Here is a 23,150-nt window from a genome sequence, read left to right as displayed (position 1 = left end):
CGTGAGCTTCGGATGGGATATTTCTCGGACTTCAGGCTTGAACTTTGTGGATAATTTCTGACTACCCTTTGAACTCCTGGTTGCCCCAGCAACGGACTACAGATACGCTGACTCCTGTTCAGTGGTGGGATTCAGCCAGTTCGCACCTCTTCGGGAGAACCGGTTGTTAACTTTCTGAACAGTTTGGCAAACTGGTTGTTGGAAAAAATCATTAGGGCAGAGAACCGGTTGTTAAATTACTTGAATCCCACCACTGCTCCTGTTCCTAGAGGTGATAAGAAACTTGGCAGGCATTTGGAAATTAGCTGCCAGAACTTTTATCTGTTAAAGGGACTCAGGTCGGTTTGTAAAAATAAATTACTGGTAGACATCGTTTGCTCGTGTGTCACCCTCTGTGAGGTGGGGGGACAGAACAGATATGTTTTGATAATCTTGTTTTGTGGTGTAAGCCACGTGGAATCTTGGCTAGATTAGGCCTCTCATTAAATTTAGATGGGTATGTAATGTCAATTAGTGCTTCTTATCCCAAAATATGCCAGGATCCTTTCACAGCCACCTGCCATGTAAATAACATGCTAAATCATTTCTCACGGTAACAGGAGTTCATGCACTTTCAAGATTACAAAAGCCAAGACTGATTGATACAGGTAATCCTCAATTTGTAACAATTCATTTGGTGACCATTCAAAGTTACAATGGCATTGAAAAAAGTGACACGATTGTTTTTCAACAATTACGACCATTGCAGCATCCCCATGGTCACATGATCAAAATTCAGATGCTTGGTGGCTGACCTATATTTATGACAGTTGCAGGGTCCCTGTGGTCATCTCATCATCTTTTGCAACCTTCTGACAAGAAAAGTCAATGGAGAAACCACATTCACTAAACAACTGTGCTACTAACTTAACAACTGCAGTTGTTCACTTAACAACTGTGGCAAGAAAGGTCATAAAATAGGGCAAAATTCACTTAACAGCGGTCTCATTTAGCAACAGAAATTTTGGGCTCAATTGAGTAATAATTTGAAGACTATCTGTAGAAGCTCAGAATCAATGCCTGCCGACTCATTCATTTTGGTGACTCTTTAGTGTTAAAACCAACAAAATAGATAGCTTAATTATGATGAATAAAAAGCCCAGACTTTGAGATTTAATTAGTGTGAGTATCAGTGAGTGTGAAAGAAATCTGAATGCAACAGAAATTATCAGGTGATTTTGTGGTCCAAGCAAAAGACATATAATTTTTTGGTGGGGTGCCTCGGTAACTAACTTGGCAAGTAGGGGGCGTGCATAAGCGCACCCACATGCCTACTGTCCCTGTCCTAATATTCCTTTTTATTTACTCCTTTCATGTATCCAAATTATGTTTATACTTTTACCTGTTATCTTATATATGATTGACAAATAAATAAATAAAAAGTTTTCTTGGTAAGAATTTGAAAGCAGTTTGACATTGTCTTCCTCCTAGAGCTGACAAAGAATGACTAGCCCAAAGTACCAACCTGTTTTAAATGGTACTAGAACTCACACTATTCTCATTTCTATGCCAGGGCCTTAATCACTACACCAAACTGACTTTCGAAGTCCTATAAGATAAGCAAGCATAGTAAACAGTCAGGGAATTGGGCTATTTGGACACAAAAATATCCAGCTTCTGAAGTCAGTGCATTTGTTAACTCTGCTAAAACAATAATTTTTCCCAGGCTGAAATTATCTTCTGGTATTCATTTAGAAAATCCCTAGCATGAATCCTTGGACTCCTGCCATGAGATCTTATTAAAGAAAAAGTTTCCTAGTGTCTCTGGGATTTTAAAACCTTTAGGAATCCAGTGGCCCTTGCTGTGATGAGGATATTGGCTGATGTAAGCAGCCTACATAAAGATTATTTCTAATGAAGAGACTACATGAAAACTTAGGTATGAAAAGGGAATCTTGACAAAATAAAAAAAAATGGTATAAATAAATAAATAAATAAATAAATAAATAAATAAATAAATAAATAAATAAATGCCACCTAACTCAAAAAATGTGACTCTGGGTGGTATACAATACAAAGTTTATCTTCTTTGTCAACAGGGATTTGATTTCCTGCAACTACCATAATGATAGTGATTAGCAGAAGAAATTTGTTAAAGGTAGAATATCAATAGCTGCAAAGCCACTTCAGCTCTGACAAGTTATGCATAGTGCATAAAAGGTCTTTTGCATTTCTCTTTGTGATCTGCATTTGACAACAGCACAATTATTTGCTTTTATTTCCTGAATTTTTGATCAAGATGATGGGTTCTTGTTTATCATGGTTGTAAAATTGGGATGGGGCTTAACTCAGGAGCTCCTAATTCTTCTTTTCATCTTCCTGCTTGTAAAGCTCAATGATTCCTTCAGAAAATGTTTGAATTTGAAGGATCCTTACCAGAGAAAAGCTTCCACGAATCCCTCAAGTCCTTCAGATGAAATTATAATTGGAGAATTTGTATCCATGACACTTGGCAATTATAGGGAACAGAAGTTTAGGGAACATCCAATTTCTTCACCAGAACAAGCTTAGTAAGTAATTCTTCATTTTTATCTAAGGTGTCTCTGACCCCATGAAATTCTTTCCTTAAAAAACCTTAAGTGGTTTTTCATTCTTGGAAGGTTCTGTTTGGGTCTGATGATCATTCTTACTTTCGACATACAATGACTATTTCTAAATATTGATAGATAGAATAGAATAGAATAGAATAGAATAGAATAACAAGAGTTGGAAGGGACCTTGTTCAACCCCCTGCCCAGTCAGGAAACCCTACACCATCTCAGTCAGATGGTTATCCAACATCTTCTTAAAAATTTCCTGTGTTGGAACATTCACAACTTCTGGAGGCAAGTTGTTCCACTGATTAATTGTTCTAACTGTCAGGAAATTTCTTCTTAGTTCTAAGTTGCTTCTCTCCTTGATTAGTTTCCACCCATTGCTTCTTGTCCTACCCTCAGGTGCTTTGGAGAATAGTTTGACTCCCTCTTCTTTGTGGCAACCCCTGAGATATTGGAACATTGCTATCATGTCTCCCATAGTCCTTCTTTTCATTAAACTAGACATACCCAGTTCCTGCAACTGCTCTTCATAAGTTTTAGCCTCCAGTCCCCTAATCATCTTTGTTGCTCTTCTCTGCACACTTTCTAGAGTCTCAACTTCTTTTTTACATTGTGGCAACCAAAACTGAATGCAGTATTTCAAGTATGGCCTTACCAAGGCATTATAAAGTGGTATTAACACTTCACGTGATCTTGATTCTATCCCTCTGTTTATGCAGTCCAGAACTGTGTTGGCTTTTTTGGCAGCTGCTGCACACTGCTGGCTCATATCTAAATGGTTGTCCACTAGGACTCCAAGATCCCTCTCACTACTATTGAGCAAGGTACCACATATACTGTGCATTTTGGTTTTTTTTGCCTAAATGTAGAACCTTACTTTTTTCACTGTTGAATTTCATTTTGTTAGATAGCGCCCAATGTTCAAGTCTGTCAAGATCTTTCTGTATCTTGAGCCTATCTTCTGGCATGTTGGCTATTCCTGCCAGCTTGGTGTCATTTGCAAATTTGATGAGTTCCCCATCTATCCCCTCATCCAAGTCAGTAGAGGGCCTAAACATCTCTTGTTCTGTTTCCCAATCTTCTCCATTTTTTGACATTTTATACGCCAAGCACATTTATAGCAGAAATTGAATTGATTTCAGTTATTAACTTTTGATTGAAAACACATAGACAGCCTACTGTGTGGGAAGATGGATTTGATAAGAGCCTGAATGGTTCTCTCTGTACAATTTAGATCCCCTGGGATACAATAAGGAATAAATAATAAGATTAAATAATATTAATTTTGATTACTGTTTGATTGTAGGATATAGTTTGATTGTAGGATATAGTACCCTTGTCAAGTTGAATGAGAGTGATTAGGAATTCTTACATCCCTAATTCCTACCAAGAATTCTGACTTACAAAGTATGTCTATGGCTGTATTATATTTAATAATGTACTCTAGGTGGTGAAGAGAGAAACAATTTTGTACATCCAAAATACACAGTACATCCAAAGTTCACACTTTTAATTTTTACCTGAAAGATTAAATCCTTTCTGCCTGTTTTCTGCCTCCCCCATTATCTCTGATTTAATAACATATGCTTCTTTACAACATCTGAGAGTTGCAATTGAAGTATATAATAAAGAACAAATGAAAACATTAAGAATTTTAAAAAAGGAAATTAAAATATTTATACACACATACAGTACACATATAAGTGAGAGAATAGAAGGAAGAAACCTTTGTATTATATTTAATAATGGACTTTGGATGAGTGAAAAGAGAAGCAACTTTGTACATCCAAAATTTTGTATATCCTTATATACCTTACCTGGAAGAGTAGATCCTCTCTATCTGTCTTCCTGTCTCCCCCTACCCACCCAATCACCTCTGATTTAAGAGCTTAATTTCTTTGTGGCATCTGAGACTTGTATGAATTACACAACTGAGATATATAATAAAGTACAAAAGAAAACAGTATTAATTTTTAAAAAGAAAACTAAAATGTATAGACACACATATAATATATACATTAAGATATAATTCTTTATTGGCCAAGTGTGATTGGAGACACAATGAATTTGTCTTTGATGCATATGCTCTCAGTGTATATAAAAAGAAAAAATACATTCGTCAAGAATCATAAGGTACAACACTTAGCGATAGTCATAGGGGACAAATAAGCAATCAAATCATACTAGGAAACAATCAATATGAATTGTAAGGATACAGCAACAAGTTACAGTCATACAGTCATAAGTGGGAGGAGATAGGTGATAGGAACGATGAGAAGATTAATAGTAACAGTAATGCAGAAGGGATGTGGTAGCTCAGTGGCTAAGACACTGAGGTTGTTGATTGAAAGGTTGGCAGTTCAACGGTTTGAATCCCTAGTGCCACGTAATGGGGTGAGCTCCCGTTATTTGTCCCAGCTTCTGCCAACTTAGCAGTTCGAAAGCATATAAAAAGTGCAAGTAGAAAAATAGGGACCACCTTTCGTGGGAAGGTAACAGCATTCTGTGCGCCTTTGGTGTTTAGTCATGCTGGCCACATGACCACAGAGATGTCTTCAGACAGCGTTGGCTCTTCGGCTTTGAAACAGAGATGAGCACCGCCCCCTAGAGTCAGGAACGACTACCACATATGTGCAAGAGGAACCTTTACCTTTACCTTAATTCAGACTTAGTGAACAGTTTGACAGTGTTGAGGGAATTATTTAGCAGAGTAATAGCGTTCAGGAAAAAACTGTTCTTGTGTCTAGTTGACCTGGTGTGCAGTACTCTACAGCGTCATTTTGAGAGTAGGAGTTGAAACAATTTACATCTAGGATGTGAGGGGTCTGTACAGTAAATATTTTCACACCCCTTTTTGGCTCGTTTAGTATACTAGTCCTCAATGGAAGGCAGGTTGGTAGTAATTGTTTTTTCTGCAGTTCTAATTATCCTCTGAAGTTTGTGTCTGTTGTATAGGCACATATATAATATATGCATTAATGACAGAAGAGAAGGAAGAAACCTATTCACTTTTCTTTAGGGGAATATCTGGACAATTTATATCAGAAAGAGTTTTTCATCATATAGAGAAAAACATTTAGTTGAGCTCTATGGGTAAACAAGGATCTAAGCTACAAGTCACTTAATTATCAGCCCTTAAAATCTTAACACTCACAATTCTCTTGGCAGTCTAATCCTTAAAAACTATCAGCATGTCCTTGCTTTTATTTTCGCCATTAAAGAAGTCAACAAGAATCCTGATCTGTTACCCAACAACACTTTAGGGTCCAAGATTTATGACAATGCTTACAATTCATGGAGAACCACTTGGACCACTGTGGATCTTCTCTTTCTTAGACAAGGAGATCCACTCAATTATTACTGTGTCACTGAAGAGGAAGTCATGGCCACCATTGGGGGACTCACCTCAGAAAATTCTATTCACATGGCCAACATTTTAAGTACTTACAAGATTCCACAGGTAAGTCTTTGGAAATAGGTATATGGAAGGAAAAGGAGAATAACAGCTAAGATAAATTCTTCTATTGTTTGAGCTATCATTTTACATCTATGTGATTTCTAACTCAGGAAAGAAAGTACACTTAGATAGCTGTAGAGTTGAAATGTAAACTTGAGAAATCAAATTTCTTTCATATCCTCTTTATGAATTTCAAATTCAATACACTGATTGCTTGATGGTCTGACTATGTGCCATCAGGTTGATATTGACTCTTAGTGACCACATAGATATGAAATTTACTTAACTGGAATTTCTCATCTTCAAAAGGACCACCCATCCACCATGTAAGTGAGTCTATCCACCAGCCAAACAATATACTAAAGTGTATTTTTAAGAATATCCAGTATATTTGGATCTAATAATAGCAGGTATTTAAAAACAGTTTATACAAAATTGAATGTTTTTCTTTGATTTAAAATGTTTTCCCCTAGGTTAGTTATGGGTCGTCTGACCCCATGTTGAGAGACAAAATTGGTTTTCCTTCTTTCTATCGTATGGTTTCTAATGAAGCTCTTCAATACATGGGAATAGTTCAACTTCTGAAGTATTTTGGATGGAATTGGATTAGTCTAATTGTTTCAGATGATGAAAGTGGTGAAAACTTTCTTCGAACTCTGAGACCCAAGCTCTTACAAAATAATATTTGTATAGCTGGGGTACAGATAATCCCAATTTTGTCACTATTTTTGTTAAGAGAGATACTTCAGAAAAAAATCCTTCAAATTCAATCTGTTATCTCCCAAAATAAAATCAATGTGTTCATTGTATACGGAAATGGTCAGTCTCTGGAAGGATTACAGATGGTTTTATACTCAATGGAAATTGGTCATAACAAGCCTCTGGAGAAGGTGTGGATCACAACATCTGAATGGGATTTCACTGCTCAAAATCCTGCCAGACGATTTAGCAAAAGATCCTTCAATGGCACCCTGTCATTCTCACTCCATACCAAAGTGGTGTCCGAATTTCAGAATTTTCTTGAGGAAATAAATCCTCTGAAGTCTACATTTTATTTCCTGTCTGAATTCTGGACATCAACATTCTTCTGCTCACTCAATATCCATGTATCATATGGGGAGAAAATGAAAAATTGCACTGGGGAAGAGAAACTGGAGACCCTTCCAGATTTTGTCTTTGAAATGGGCATGTCTGGTTGGAGCTATAGCATTTACAATGCTGTGTATCTTGTGGCACATTCTCTCCATGCTTTATATTCCGGGAAGAACAAACAGAGGGGAAGGAGAAAGCAAGACCAATGGACTCTCCAAAAAGTTCCTCCCTGGCAGGTACTCACAAGTAGATTGGTCAATCCATTAAAAACCAAAATAATTTAGAAAACCAACATAGAATTAAAACGAAAGCATACGTGATGCAACAACAGCGAGTAAACACAATCAGGTTTTGAACTTGCAGAGGAAAGCAAGTACATGTTTTTAAAAGAATATTGAGAGAAGGAAGATACTTTTAAAAAAAATATTTAAAGTGAATTAGGAGTTGAAATACTGATTTAAATTGATGCTAAATTTAGCCCTGTAGGAAACAATGAATGATTCAATCCATTCTGAGTTTCTTCCTTATTGAATTGAAGCAGAATATTTTTTCACATCATTAAAAAACGGGAGAAGTGAGCCTCTGGAGAATGAATTTGATAGGCAGTTTTGTAGTTTCTCAGGGAAAAGGCAAAAATCTATTTCCTTTCTGTCACCTTGCATGCATGGCTTAGATACAATGGGATATGCAGCGTATGCAGCCACGCCTCTTCTTCTTTTTTTTATTAAAAAAGTTATTTTAACATTCATATCCAATAACATATTTCGTGTACCAGCATATACAATTAATCAGACCTGCCCGGTCACCACCCCCTTCCTTTAACTCTCTTCCCTTCTCTACCTTCTTCTACTTTCCACGACCATCCTCCCCTTCTCTTATCTACATCCTGTCCTCCTTCCTCCCTACTCCTTTCTTCTCCCTCTTCTATCCCTCTTCCTTCCTTCCCTCTTCCTCCTCTTCTCTTTCCTACCTCCTTCTCTCTTCTACTTCCTTCTTTCCCGTAATTCTGAAGTGGTAGCTAGGCAGCTCTGATCTTACATTTTTTATTTAATCATATTTGTATTTAATTAATTATACTTCTTCAATCATTAATTATACTTCTTCAATCATCTCTGTACATTAATCATCAATCCATTTTCTACCCTCATCCCCCCTCCCCCTCCCTTCCCCTCCCTCCCCCCTCCCCCCAGGACTTCCCAGAACCGAATACAGGGTATAAAACTAACAGTCAAAAATTAAAATATAACACAAATCATAATCCATAGTCACTCCTTAAAACCTCAACTCCCCTTCCAGAAACAAAGAAAATACATTTCTTCCAATCCATTATATATCAGACCATTCCACTCCTAGAGTTCTCAGAAATTTCCGATTGAGTTGGTGTTTGTCCTTCAATAAAGTACATAGTTTTTAATATCCAACCTTCATCAATCAATAGAATAGAATAGAATAGAATAGAATAGAATTTATTGGCCAAGTGTGATTGGACACACAAGGAATTTGTCTTGGTGCATATGCTCTCAGTGTACATAAAAGAAAAGATACGTTCATCAAGGTACAACATTTACAACACAATTGATGATCAATATATCAATATAAATCATAAGGATTGCCAGCAACAAGTTATAGTCATACAGTCATAAGTAGAAAGAGATTGGTGATGGGAACTATGAAACGATTAATAGTAGTGCAGATTCAGTAAATAGTCTGACAGTGTTGAGGGAATTATTTGTTTAGCAGAGTGATGGCCTTCGGGAAAAAACTGTTCTTGTGTCTAGTTGTTCTGGTGTGCAGTGCTCTATAGCGTCGTTTTGATGGTAGGAGTTGAAACAGTTTTTGTCCAGGATGCGAGGGATCTGCAAATATTTTCACGGCCCTCTTCTTGATTCGTGCAGTATACAGGTCCTCAATGGAAGGCAAGTTGGTAGCAATTATTTTTTTCTGCAGTTCTAATTATCCTCTGAAGTCTGTGTTTTTCTTGTTGGGTTGCAGAACCGAACCAGACAGTTATAGAGGTGCAAATGACAGACTCAATAATTCCTCTGTAGAATTGGATCAGCAGCTCCTTGGGCAGTTTGAGCTTACTGAGTTGGCGCAGAAAGAACATTCTTTGTTGTCCTTTTTTAATGATGTTTTGATGTTAGCTGTCCATTTGAGATCTTGCGATATGATAGAACCCAGAAATTTGAAGGCTTCTACAGTTGATACTGTGTTATCAAGTATTGTGAGAGGTGGAAGTATGGAAGGGTTTTTCCTAAAGTCTACCACCATTTCTACAGTTTTGAATGTGTTCAGTTCCAGATTGTTTTGGTTGCACCACAAGGCTAGTCGTTCGACCTCTCGTCTATATGCGGATTCGTCATTGTCTCGAATGAGACCAATCACTGTTGTGTCATCTGCGAACTTCAGTAGCTTAACAAATGGATCATTGGAGATGCAGTCATTGGTATACAGAGAGAAGAGAAGTGGGGAGAGCACACAGCCTTGGGGGGCCCCTGTGCTAATTGTACAGGTATTTGATGTGATCTTGCTTAGCTTCACCTGCTGCTTCCTGTTTGTTAGGAAGCTTGTGATCCACTTACAAGTCTGTTCCGGTACCTGTAGCTGGTTTAGCTTAGTTAGAAGAATGTCTGGAATGATGGTATTGAATGCTGAACTAAAGTCTACAAAAAGAACCCTTGCATAGGTCTTTGGAGACTCAAGATGTTGTAGGATGTAGTGCAGAGCCATATTAACAGCATCATCTGTTGATCTATTTGCTCGGTATGCAAATTGCAAGGGGTCTAAGAGCGGATTCGTGATGGTTTTCAGGTAGGAAAGCACTAGCCTTTCAAAGGTTTTCATGACTACAGATGTTAGAGCAACTGGTCTGTAGTCATTCAGTTCCTTGATGGTGGGCTTCTTCGGCACTGGGATGATGGTAGAGCGTTTGAAGCAAGAAGGAACATAGCACATCTCTAGTGATTTATTGAAAATATGGGTGAAGATGGGGGCCAATTGGTCAGCACAGACTTTTAAGCAAGAAGGAGTTATCTTGTCTGGGCCTGGAGCTTTTCCTGGCTTTTGTCTGTGAAATAGGTCCAGCACTTCCTTTTCTGTGATCTCTAGGGCTTGTGAACCCAATGAAATGGGGTCAGTTGTAGGTTGTAGGTCAGTTGTAGGTTGTAGGTCAGTTGTAATACCAAAACAACGTTCCATCTTCCAATATTCACCAAGGATTCTTCTGTAATGTCTTTCTTCCTTAAGCAGTATCTCAATAATAGTTCATATTTCCAACTTAATTTCTTAAATTTTACTGTCCAACCTCCAAAGGTAAACAATAATCCATCTTTTCATATCTTTGATATCATTTACATACATCAAATAATCTTACAAATATTATTGTTAATCCTATATTATCTCCACAATATATCAATTGTAATAATTAAAATCTTCACTTTACCTTGCTTATATCAAATAACGTTATTAAAATTACACCTATAACTTATCCAAAATATATCAGTTATAACAATTAAATTCTAGTTAACCATATAACAACATTACATTCATCTCTCAAATATAATATTTAATCCAAATTCCTAGATTTTACTATCTATCCTCCAAAATTAAACAATATTCCATCTTCCTATTCCTTTATACCTCAAATATATCAAATAATAACCCTAAAATTACACATTTATATCCAAAATAAATCATTTACAAAAATTAACCATAATCATATATAATAGAATTAAACATTCTCCCTCCCCTTATCTTCTATCTTACACATTTTCCACCATCTATTCATCAATCAACTTAACATCTATCGATAAAGGATTCCCAATCTTTAATACATTAGTGTAGTAATCTCGTGCTTTGAAAACTGTATTGAGAAAATACTTTCTTCCTTTATAATTCACTGTTAAGCCAGCTGGAACTTCCCATCTAAAATATATCTGCTGTTTCTTAAGCTCATCCACTAAAAAGGCAAATTCTTTTCTCTTTCTTAACATTTTAGGAAGAATTTCCTTCATCATTATTATATCTTGTCCTAATATTTGAAATTTATTTTTATAAAATGCTTGCAAAATTCCATACCTAATCTTATTTGTAAAATAAATAACCACATCTCTCAGTAAACATTTCTACCTTGCCAATCAAGAATTAACACGATAAATTTTTTCAATATTAACTTCAAAATCTTCTGGTTCCACTCCATCTATCTGAGCAAAGGCCTGAGTAAAAATCTCTTTCAAATTTTCATTTCATTTCATTTCATTTCATTTATTAAATTTTTATACCGCCCTTCTCCCGAAGGACTCAGGGCGGTGTACAGGCAAATAAAAACAAACAAGACACTATATATAAAATATAAAATTAAAAAACTTATTATAATTTGCCTAAAAATTTAAAAATCTATAAAAACTAAAACCCCATTTAAAATTAATAAAAACTATAAAATCCATAAAAAACTAACAGCTGAATAAAAGATGTGTCTCCAGTCCGCGGCGAAAGGTCCGAAGGTCAGGTATTTGGCGTAAACCCGGGGGAAGCTCGTTCCAGAGTGTGGGAGCCCCCACAGAGAAGGACCTTCCCCTGGGGGCCGCCAGCCGACATTGCTTGGCGGACGGCACCCTGAGAAGTCCCTCTCTGTGAGAGCGTACGGGTCGGTGGGAGGCATATGGTAACAGTAGGCGGTCCCGTAAGTACCCAGGCCCTAAGCCATGGAGCGCTTTAAAGGTCATAACCAAAACCTTAAAGTGCACCCGAAAGCCACAGGAAGCCAGTGCAGTCTGCGCAGGAGAGGTGTTACATGGGAGGTGCGACACTCCCTCTATCACCAGCGCAGCTGCATTCTGGACTAGCTGAAGCCGAGTGCACCTCAAGGGAGCCCCATGTAGAGCATTACAATAATCCAAGCGAGAGGTAGCAGTGCGTGAGTGACTGTGCACAAGGCATCCCGATCAAGGAAGGCGCAACTGCCGAACCAGGCGAACCTGGTGGAAGGCCCCCTGGAGACGGCCGTCAGATGATCTTCAAGCGACAGCCGCTCATCCAGGAGGACCCTAAGTTGCGCACCCTATCCTTTGGGGCCAATAACTCGCCTCCAACAGTCAGCTGCAGCTGCAGCTGACTGAATCGAGATGCCGGCATCCACAGCCACTCCGTCTTGGAGGATTGAGCTTGAGCCTGTTTCTCCCCATCCAGACCCGACGGCTTCCAAACACCGGGACAGCACTTCAACAACTTCATTGGGGTGACCTGGGGTGGAAGTACAGCTGAGTGTCATCAGCGTACTGATGGTACTTCACCCCAAAGCCACTAATGATCTCACCCAGCGGCTTCATGTAGATGTTGAACAGAAGGCGAGAGAATCGACCCTGCGGCACCCACAAGTGAGGGCCCTCGCGGTCGACCTCTGCCCTCCTGTCAACACCGTCTGCGACCGGTCGGAGAGATAGGAGGAGAACCACCGATGCGGTGCCTCCCACTCCCAATCCCCCAGCCGGGCGCAGCAGATACCATGGTCGATGGTATCAAAAGCCGCTGAGAGGTCTAATAGGACCAGGGCAGAGGAATAACCCCTGTCCCTGGCCCTCCAGAGATCATCCACCAATGCGACCAAAGCTGTCTCCGTGCTGTAACCGGGTCGGAAGCCGGACTGGAGCAGGTCTAGATAGACGGATTCTTCCAGGTATTGGGGTAGCTGACGCGCCACAGCACTCTCTACAACCTTCGCAACGGCGAAGGTTGGAGACTGGCCGATAATTTCCCAAAATAGCCGGGTCCAAAGAGGCTTCTTGAGGAGGGTCTCACCACCGCCTCTTTCAAGGCGGCAGGAAAACCCTTCCAACAAAGAAGCATTTATAATCCTCTGGAGCCAGCCTCGTGTCACCTCCTGAGTGGCCAGCACCAGCCAGGAAGGACACGGATCCAATAAACATGTAGTGGCGCGGAGCCTCCCAACAACCTGTCCACGTCCTCGGGAGCCACAGGGTCAAATTCATCCCAAACAGACTCAACAAGGCGTGCCTCCTCTCCTCGCTTGGATCATCCCAATTTCGGTCCAGACCATCCCGGGCTGAGCGATTTTGTCATATAGATAACCATTAAACTCCTCGCACGTCCTGTAACGGGTCATCCCGCACCTCCTGATGAAGGAGGGCGGGTCACCAAACAGGGCGGCCGGGCGGTTATCTGCCGGCGCAATGAGGGTGGGCGTGAACGCCGCCTCCCTCATTGCCACTAGGTAGGTCCTAGAATAAGACCTAACTAGTGTCCGATCAGCCGGAATGACTGGACCTCCAAGTGCTCTCTAGGCGTCTTCTCCGGCGTTTCATCTCTCTCAGCCCTCGGAGAACCAAGGGCCAGGCGAGATCTGCGCGGGTCAGAGGCGCAAAGGCACGACACGGTCCAAGGCCCCAGCGCGGCCTGTTCCCAGGCCGCAACTAGTTCCTCAGTCGTGCCGTGGGCCAGATCCTCAGGGAATGGCCCAAGCTCCGTCAGGAACCTCTCAGGGTCCATCAGGCGCCTGGGACGGAACCAGCGTGTAGGTTCCGTCTCCCTGCGATGGTGGGTAGCGGTTCGGAAGTCCAGACGAAGGAGAAAATGATCTGTCCATGACATTGGTTCTGTTACTAAATCGTCTAGTATCAGATCATTTAGCCACTGACCAGAGATATAAATCAGATCCAGCGTGCCTCCCCCCATGTGCGTAGGGCCATCATTTACTCGAATCAGGTCCAAGGCCGTCATGGAAGCCTGGAACTCCCGAGCTGCAGTCGATAATAAGCCAGCTGATGGCAAGTTGAAATCCCCCATAACTATCAGTCTGGGGGTCTCAACTGCCACAGTGGCAAATAACTCCAGCAGCTCGGGCAGGGCTGTGGTCACGCAGCAAGGAGCCAGGTACGTGATCAACAAGCCCAACTGATTCCTATGGCCCCACCTCACATAAAGGGATTCACAGCCGGCAATCTGAGGAACAGTGGCCTCCCTCGGCTCTAGATCTTCCTTAATGACAACCGCCACCCCTCCACCCCTACCCTGGACCCTCGGCTGATGGAATGCTCGGAAACCTGGGGGGCACAGTTCGACGAGGGGAACCCCCCCCTCTGGCCCCAACCAGGTCTCCGTAATGCCCATAAGGTCCGCGGGCTCCCCCTGAATAAGATCACAAATCAAGGGGGCTTTATTTGCCACGGACCGGGCATTACATAACATCAACCGAAAATCCAGGCTCTGAGGATCATGGCCGCCTGAGGAACGGGTAGGGACTAAGGGGCCGGAGCACGTGATCGTTTTCAGACATCGAGCACGTGCTCCCCACACTCGATATGGCCCCCCCCCTCCGCCATATCTGCCTCTCCCACTTACCGTACAGATTGAACCACCCTTTCCTCCCTACATTCTTTTAATCCCCTCATCCTTATAGCATAGTCCATTAATTTATATTGTAATATAACCCTTTCTTCATCTGCCCTATCCACCTTAACCTGAATATCATCTATTTTATTTTCTAAATTCAAATTAATTTGAACTTCATCTATTTTCCCTTGCAAATCTAAATTAATTTGGTTAAGTTCTTCCAGTCTTTCCTCTGTCTGAATACTAGATAGCAATAAAGGGGTAATTGATTCCTTTAATTTTTTCATCTCCCTCCTCTGCTCTTCCACCATATCTTTAAAATCCAGTTTTCTTTCTCCATTTCATTAAATTTTTGATCTATTTCTGAAAGATGAGCCTCCATAAGCTCCTGCAAAAAATTCCTTAAACCTTCTTTGATATCTTCTTTTAATTTCCGTATCTGAACTGAAGAAATTTCCAATATTTTAGAAGTGGTTAATTCTCTTTGCTTAAAAGCCATTTTTAAACTAAGTAATATCAAGAAGAAAAAGAAAAAGAAAAATTCAGTAAACTTTTCTTCTTAAACACTGTATTAAAAAGATAAAAAAAAGAGACAAAACAATTCCATTTTAAAAATATCTTGTTATATTCTTCTTAAAGGTTCCATGCCAGCAATTGTAATAAGCATTTCCTTAGCTTTCACTTCCAATACACAAAACGCCATTTCCTTTCGATACACAAAACGCCATTTCCTTTCATCATCTCCAGTCTTGACTACGAATACCTTCTCTGTCAGGGAGTTAAAATCTTCTTACAATCAAATGCCAATGCTCCTGTTTCAGCTCTGTCCACATTGGCAGTCCTTCACTAATCCATTTCAGTCGCGGAGATGGGCGCTGCGTTTTGTTCTGCCATTTGGCAGAAGAGTTCCGGATTCCGGAGCTTTTTTTGGGCTATAGAAGGAGCGTTCCCATCAAGCCACCAGAAATCTTCCTGGGGCTTTCCTGGGGGCTCTACTTCAGCCCGAATGCTCACCTCTCCCTTTTTGCCCAAGGGAAAGATTTTCAAGCCGTTTGACAGCAGATTAATGCTGTCTGAGCGGCTCTACAGAATCACACAGAACTGGCGGTCTGAAATAGACCGCCATTAACGAAGCGGAGCCACTGGAAGTCACCAGCCATGCCTCTTCTTGGCAACAGAGAATCGTTGCCTATTGGCTGTGACGTTTCCCCTTACCCAGCGGGAGAAATGAGTGACCGTCATTGGCCAATAGTTGATTGCTGCTATATAAATAGCAGCTGTGAGAGAAAGTGCGTTTGCTCGGTAATATTGCCTTTTTACTTGGCGTCCGTTTGTTCCTTTTGTCAATGAGTTCCTTTTGTCAGTGAGTCATTAATAAAGAGTTATTGCTTACCGTCAAGCCTCCATTCCTTTCTTCATTCTTTGAATGAAGCAGGATGGTTTCCCGATTCAGGTGAAAAATATTGCTTTTATGAGTAACCATCCATGTTTTCTTTGGATAAAAACTTTTCAATTCTTACTTGGAAGACATTAATTTTCAGTACTGCACCAATGTCAGTTTAAATGTCACATCACTGATGTTTCAAGGGACACTTTCTTCTCATTAGAACATTAACCTAGTTCTCCACTTTCCATCTAGCTTAATTCATTTTTGAGACGAGTCCACTTTAACAATAATGTTGGCGATGAAATATTTCTCAATGAAGATAGGGACTTAGCAATAGGCTATGACCTCATCAATTTGGTAACTCTTCCCAATGAATCCTTCCAGAGAGTCCAAGTTGGAAGAATTGATCCCAACGTTCAATTTGGAAAAGAATTCACCATTAATGCAAGTGCCATTACATGGAATCCCAAGTTTCATCAGGTTGGAACTGTTATATTTTCTTAAGTTTAATATCAGTGTCATCTGAGTAGTATTTAACAGACATAATCTGGAGAATGACAAGGAGTTTTGTTAAGAGAGCTGAATTTGGGAAATACATTGAGAAAAAGAAAAAACACAGAAAGAGTTACCAACATGAGACAATTGTGTTATTAGGAATCTTTCTATGATATTAATAACCTGCTTCATAATTCGTAATTTGTAAAATCTATCTGTTCCAATAATATGTAATTCAGAATTAGCAGTGAGAGTGTCAGAGAGGAGAAAACTATTTCTTGTTCTACAAACTCTTTTTTCTGGATAATATTAACAGATGGTGCCAAAATCTACCTGTGTTGAGAGCTGCCATCCTGGACAGAACAAACTAATTCAGCAGGGGAAACAAATCTGTTGTTATGATTGTATTCAGTGTCCTACAAGTAGGATCTCAACTCAAATGGGTAAGTAAAGAAATTCAGATCTATCTCGGAGAACATCCAGAAATTTTCAACTTTTTGCTTGTGGAGCATCTTTATCCCTTATCTATGTCTAGTGATTTTATTATGAATTACATTCTTTAATAGCATATTCAAAGATTATTCTTGCATTGATTTGTGTTTTTAAATCAGGGATCCCCAACCCCTGGGCCATGGCCTTTTTAGAACCAAGCCTTGCAAGTTGTGTGAGAACATGGGTGTGAACGTGTGAATCTACAAATCTGCAAAAGCTTCATGCTGCTCGTGCAAATTTAGCTGTGCTTGCTTGCCCACTGCTTCTGTGGAACCATCCCCTCTCTGCCCTCCCCCACTACTGGGAATGTCATTGATCCTCAAAGCCAGAAAAGATGGGGACTGCTGTTTTAAATGATTTTTGTAGAGTTCTGTACTACCTTTTCTCCATCAAGTAATGCACAAAGAGTAGAAAGTATGAAAAAATATTAGCAGAAACTTATAATACTGAACTTATGCTTCTGTGGAACCATCCCCTCTCTGCCCTCCCCCACTACTGGGAATGTCATTGATCCTCAAAGCCAGAAAAGATGGGGACTGCTGTTTTAAATGATTTTTGTAGAGTTCTGTACTACCTTTTCTCCATCAAGTAATGCACAAAGAGCAGAAAGTATGAAAAAATATTAGCAGAAACTTATAATACTGAACTTATGCTTGTGATCTTCAGATGCAGATGAATGTGAGCCTTGCCAAGAAGAACAGTATCCTAACACAAATCAGCAGGAATGCATTCCCAAAGTAATGACTTACCTGTCCTATAAAGAAGGCCTGGGAGCAGCTCTGACATCTTTCGCACTTTTTCTTTCTCTGACGACACTCGTTGTGATGGCGATCTTCAGGTTGCACTCAAACTCTCCCATTGTGAAAGCCAACAACTGGAGCATCACATGTATCCTGCTCTCCTCTTTGCTCCTATGTTTTCTCTGCTCCCTCTTCTTCATTGGAAGACCTAGTAAGGTGACTTGCCTTTTAAGGCAGGCCGTGTTTGGCATCACCTTCTCCATTGCTGTTTCCTGTGTACTGGCCAAAACAATCACTGTGGTTCTGGCCTTTGTGGCTACAAAACCAGGGAATAAGATGAGGAAATGGATGGGGAAAAGACTAGCAATCTTGGTCATTGTGCCATGTTCTTTGATTCAGATTGTCATCTGTGCTGTTTGGTTGGTGAAGAAGCCACCCTTTCCAGAATTAGAGAAGCATTCCCAAGTGGGTGAGATCATAGTGCAATGCAATGAAGGTTCAGAGATGATGTTCTACGTTGTGCTGGGCTACATGGGTCTTCTGGCCATTGTCAGCTTCACAGTGGCTTTCTTTGCCAGGAAACTGCCTGACAGTTTCAATGAAGCCAAGTTCATCACTTTCAGCATGTTGGTGTTTTGCAGTGTTTGGATATCCTTCATCCCCACCTACTTGAGCACCAAAGGAAAATTCATGGTGGCCGTGGAGGTTTTCTCCATATTAGCCTCTGCTTTTGGTTTACTGAGTTGCATTTTCCTTCCAAAATGCTACATTATTGTAATACGTCCTGAATTAAATAAGAAGGAGCAATTGGTAAGGAAAAATAATGTTTGACATTGCTTGAGAAATAATTAGGAGTGGTAGTTCAAAAATGGAAATATAAAGCTAGCAGTGTGGGTTAAAACTAGTGTCCCTTTGAAGATATTGACTTGCTGTTAACTGAATAGTTCAGAATTATTCAATGCGAATTGTTGGTTTTTTGGTAAATAAAAATCTTTTTCAAACTATGTTAAATCTGCATTTTATTAAAAGTTTAAAAGTGTTTACAACAATGATGATTCCCTATCAAGGAAAGAAAATACTAAGAAGCTACACTTTGTATGCTGGAAGGATAAAAACATAAACTTGAGAAGTCAAATTTCTTCCCTAACTTCTTTACCATTCCCTTATTAAATACTCTGATTGGTCAATGACTATAAATGAAAGTAATTTACAGCTGTGTGAATTAAAGAGATTTGCCAGGACTAAGTTTGTGCTGTTTAATTTCTAAGGAAGTGTCAGGCCTGGAAACCATACTAGACTTTAGGTTTCCAGACGTTGCCACATTTTTCCCCTGAGGGGAAGAAGGGGGGCTGAGGGGTATGGTAACATTCTTCAGACGGTCAAGGTCGGATGGTGTTCACATGTGCAGGAAGAGTGGCGAGAGGATATTCGAATGAATTGGGAGAACGTGGGACCATGTGACCATCAAAGGGGTCAGGGGGGTGGGACTCTTGGGGGTTGTATAACTGGGAAAAGAATCCGGAAGTTCAGTTTTGGAATTTCACTCATCGTGTGCCAGTTTCCTCATGCTAGTAAAGAACTCTGGAAAACAATGGCTTCTGAGTTTTCTTTATGCAGAAGAGGTTTTTCTGGAACCTTGACATTATTCCAAAACTCCTAACTTTCTTTTGCTAACGGTACCCTCTCCTCCGCTCAGAGGGGGCCCATTAGGGGGGTGCTGGGCCCCAGCCTCCGCAACCTCCACAGCGGTGTAAAGACCCAGCGAAGATGAAAGAGCAGCAAGCTGAAAGCATGGATGCAGCGCAGAAGCTTGAATCTAACAGTCTAGTTGAAATCACATCGGAAGATATGACTCAAAAACCCAAAGTGGTAGAGCCTGCTTGTCAGCTTGGAGCACGGCCCAAAGACTCCGATTCATGGGTAAGCTGTCGTTCGGGAGAAAACATTTCCCCGGGGCAGAATGGAGAGCCCCCTCCCTCTTCTCAACCTCACTGGAGGACAGTAAAACCCGGAGAATCGGGAGAGTCACTGGATTGGGACCTGAGAAACCCCCTGAAATCCCAGTCCCTATTAGACCTCCCTGAAACTTTTGAGCGTTTGGAAGTGAGGCCTTGTATAAGCTCAGCTCACCTACCTCAAGAGCCTTTAGCTCAGCCTAAATTCACCTTCCCTCCCACCAGAGAGGGAGAAATTACTGAAACTCAAAGCCGTTCCGATGAACGCAGGAGGACCTCCCTTCCCTCCTTCAGACGGCAGGGAGTTCAGGCAGCACCAGGGACTTGGGGGGAATCGCAACTCCCCCCTCCAATTGACTTTTCCCGCCAACAGAGGCCTACGCTGCCTCCAGCAGCTTCTATTCCTCCTGGTTGGGCGTTTTATCCGGGACCAGGGTGGATCCAATACCAATGGCAACCAGCCAGTCCAGCACCTTTCTTTCCTGGGGGCCCCAGGCCGATGTTTGCTTCATCAGCTGAAGCATTTCAAGGACTTCTTTCTCAGCAGCCAGGGGGAATTCCACCCCCCTTCGCAACTCAGCAACCAGCCACAACAGCAACGGCCCTCCCCCAAATCCTTCTTCAACCACAAGCAGGCCAGCTAAACCCACCTGCACCTCCTCACCCAACCCTTCCCCCTTTCAAACCAACCTTTGGTGGGAATCCACACCACCTGGCTTACTTTCTCAGCAGAATTGAGGCTTACGTTGAACAATATAGACATCAATACCCATCAGAAAGAAGCCTAATCAACGCCATCTCGGATGGTATGAACGTGGGGCTAGCCTCAGAATGGATAGCTCAGCTACACAATGAACGTGCACCAGAACTAAACAATGTTCACGGATTTATGGCACTGCTTCGCAACCGGTTTCAAGATGATGACCTAATTACAGAATGTGAAACCACCTTAAAAACAATGAAGCAAGGTAACAAGCCTCTAAAACAATTTGTATGGGATTTCAGAAGGGTTGCTGGCAATCTTAGACATTGGCCAGAATGCATTGTCCTCCACTACTTCAAAGACGCGATTGATCAAAACATCAGAAAAGCCTGCTCCACCAGAGGAATCCCAGAACAACTAAATGACTGGTACAACGTGTTCATCGCTCTGGACAGGAAGCCTAAGTCAGTACAGAAACCAAAGTACTTATGTTCTTTTCTTTAATCAAAGTGGTCAATTCAGCCATTTCTGCCAACTCCCTTTTACAACCATTCATCCATAGTAGAGATCAAAGTTTCCTTCCATTTTTGTGCATACAATAGTCTTGCTGCTGTCAACATATATAATAACAAAGTTCAAATTTTTTCCCTAAGTTCTTTTTCCATTAAACCCAAAAGGAAAAGTTCTGGTTTCATATTTATCTCCATTTTCAATTTTTTGGCATTAAAATATGAATCATACTCAAAAAGTTTTTTGCTTTATCAAATGTCCACCACAGATGATAAAAAGTCCCCTCTTTGCTTTTACACTTCCAGCATTCATTTGACATACCTTTATACATCTTAGACAACTTAAAAGTAAAGGTAAAGGTTCCCCTTGCACATATGTTCTAGACATTCCTGACTCTAGGGGGCGGTGCTCATCTCTGTTTCAAAGCCAAAGAACCCGCACTGTCCAAAGACGTGTTCGTGGTCACGTGGCCAGCATGACTAAACACCAAAGGCGCATGGAATGCTGTTGCCTTCCCAACAAAGATGGTCCCTATTTTTCTACTTGCATTTTTTACATGCTTTCAAACTGCTAGGTTGGCAGAATCTGGGACAAGTAACGGGAGCTCACCCCATTATGCGGCACTAGGGATTCAAACCACTGAACTGTAGACCTTCTGACTGACAAGTTCAGCATCTTAACCACTGAGCCACTGCATCCCTTTTTAAGATAACTTATCTGGTGTTAAATACCAACAATATATCATCTTATAAAAGTTTTCTTTTAGATTGCAATTTAATGTGAATTTTAAACCCAGGCTTCTCTTGCTATTCAGTCTTGCCTGATTTTTAAATTCTGATCAGCCTAATTAGAGCTTGAGACACCTTCTTCCCATGAACAATGTGCAAAAAAGAGTGCCCTTGACTGCAAAAGTCAGGCTTGAGGTGAGAACAGCCACATTCATCATAAATTTGATATTTCTTCTTCCCTGTCAAGATATATTATTGAAATAAGTGCCAAAAGATTCTTGCTTCAACCCTCTTTCTATCATGGTTGCAGGAATAGTGCTCCACTTGAGAAATTGCAGGTAGAAGGTGTCAGAAGAATAATGTGGGGTTCCAACTCGAGGTAGGGTTGCACAAAAATAAATAAAAATGAATTCCAGACAGCTGTGAGGAAAGGAGAATTATTTATTTCCAATCAAAGAGGTTGCCTATGGGGATGGTTGAAAATGGATATAGTAAATGGATGCACAAGGGGAGCTTGTCCTGGGTGTGCAAGTGTGTTTGTACTGATTCTAAGGTGACACTTGAGTGACGTGGGTGTCTGTACGTGTTGACCCCAGAGAAGGGGGTTGATTAAATCATGATGTGGATTGGATCCAGAGGTGGGTTCCAAATTTTTTTACTAGTGGTTCTGTGGGTGTGGCTCATTTGGTGGGTGTGGCTTGGTGGTCATGTGACTGAGTATCTGCCAAGTCCTTGTGGAGGGGCATACACACACATGCCCCTCTGCAACTTAAAGTCGATATTGAAGAGCTGGAAGGCTGGAACAATGAGTTTGGTGGCGATCTAAAGAAACATCTTCTAGCTTTTCAAAATCGACTTTAAGAGTGCCAAGAAGCTGACAGCAAAAGTAGCAGTGGTGAGGGTGACAGATATGTGATGTGTCCTTCTGCGGTCCTCTCCCAGGTGATAGGGCTTCGCTGCCGCTTCTTTTCCTCAGAGGTGCTTCTTTTCCTCAGAGTCTGTCTCCAAGTCCTTGTGGAGGGACACACATGCACATGCCCTCGCTGCCACTACTTTGCTCTTGCTTTTGCCAAAAGCAAAAGTAGCATTGGTGAGGGTGACAGATGCGTGACATGTCCCTCTGCGCAGTCTTCTCCTGGGTGACCTGGCTTCGCCACTTCCTCTTTTTCTCAGGTATGTGGTATCTGCTTCCAAGTCCTTGCAGAGGGACACACACACATGCAAACATGTCCCTGTCGCCCCCATTTTCCAGTCTGTGCTGCTCGGCAGGCAGACTCGGCAGGCAGGCTTTTATTTTGTCAGCCCAAGGGTAAATAGAAAATTGCCCTGTGTCTGCAGCATCAGTCATGTGACTTAGTGGGCGTGGCCAACTCGATGTCAGTCAGCAAGGTGCCACCCCACCTTGCCGTGAGTGACTTCGAGTTGGCCACACCCACTCTGCCACATGACCACCAAGCCACTCCCAATCAGTCACATGACCACTAAGCCAGGCCCATCAAACAAGCCATACCCACAGAACCGGTAATAAATTTTTTTGGAACTCATCCCTGGAGAGGCGGACCACAGAGGGACAAACATACACACACGTATCTGTCTACCCCCACTGGCACTACTTTTGCTATCGGCTTCTCGGCACTCTTAAAGTCGAACTTGAAGAGCTGGAAGACC

The 23,150-nt window shown here is 41.3% G+C and overlaps 1 protein-coding gene across 1 annotated transcript; it reads left to right on the top strand.

The window, feature by feature from the left end:
• The first annotated feature begins 2,298 nt into the window (after positions 1–2,298).
• Positions 2,299–21,352, top strand: LOC131198054 (vomeronasal type-2 receptor 26-like). The gene is made up of 6 exons (XM_058182565.1): positions 2,299–2,549; positions 5,745–6,036; positions 16,112–16,339; positions 16,671–16,797; positions 17,513–18,396; positions 21,329–21,352. The coding sequence occupies exons 1-6, from the start codon at positions 2,299–2,301 to the stop codon at positions 21,350–21,352; spliced, it is 1,806 nt and encodes a 601-aa protein (XP_058038548.1).
• Positions 21,353–23,150: the final 1,798 nt, after the last annotated feature.

This window comes from Ahaetulla prasina, chromosome 4 (assembly GCF_028640845.1).
Source record: "Ahaetulla prasina isolate Xishuangbanna chromosome 4, ASM2864084v1, whole genome shotgun sequence".
Taxonomy (NCBI): Eukaryota; Metazoa; Chordata; class Lepidosauria; order Squamata; family Colubridae; genus Ahaetulla; species Ahaetulla prasina.
The sequence above is the reverse complement of the archived record's forward strand: the minus strand, read 5'-3'. Positions and strand labels throughout refer to the sequence as shown.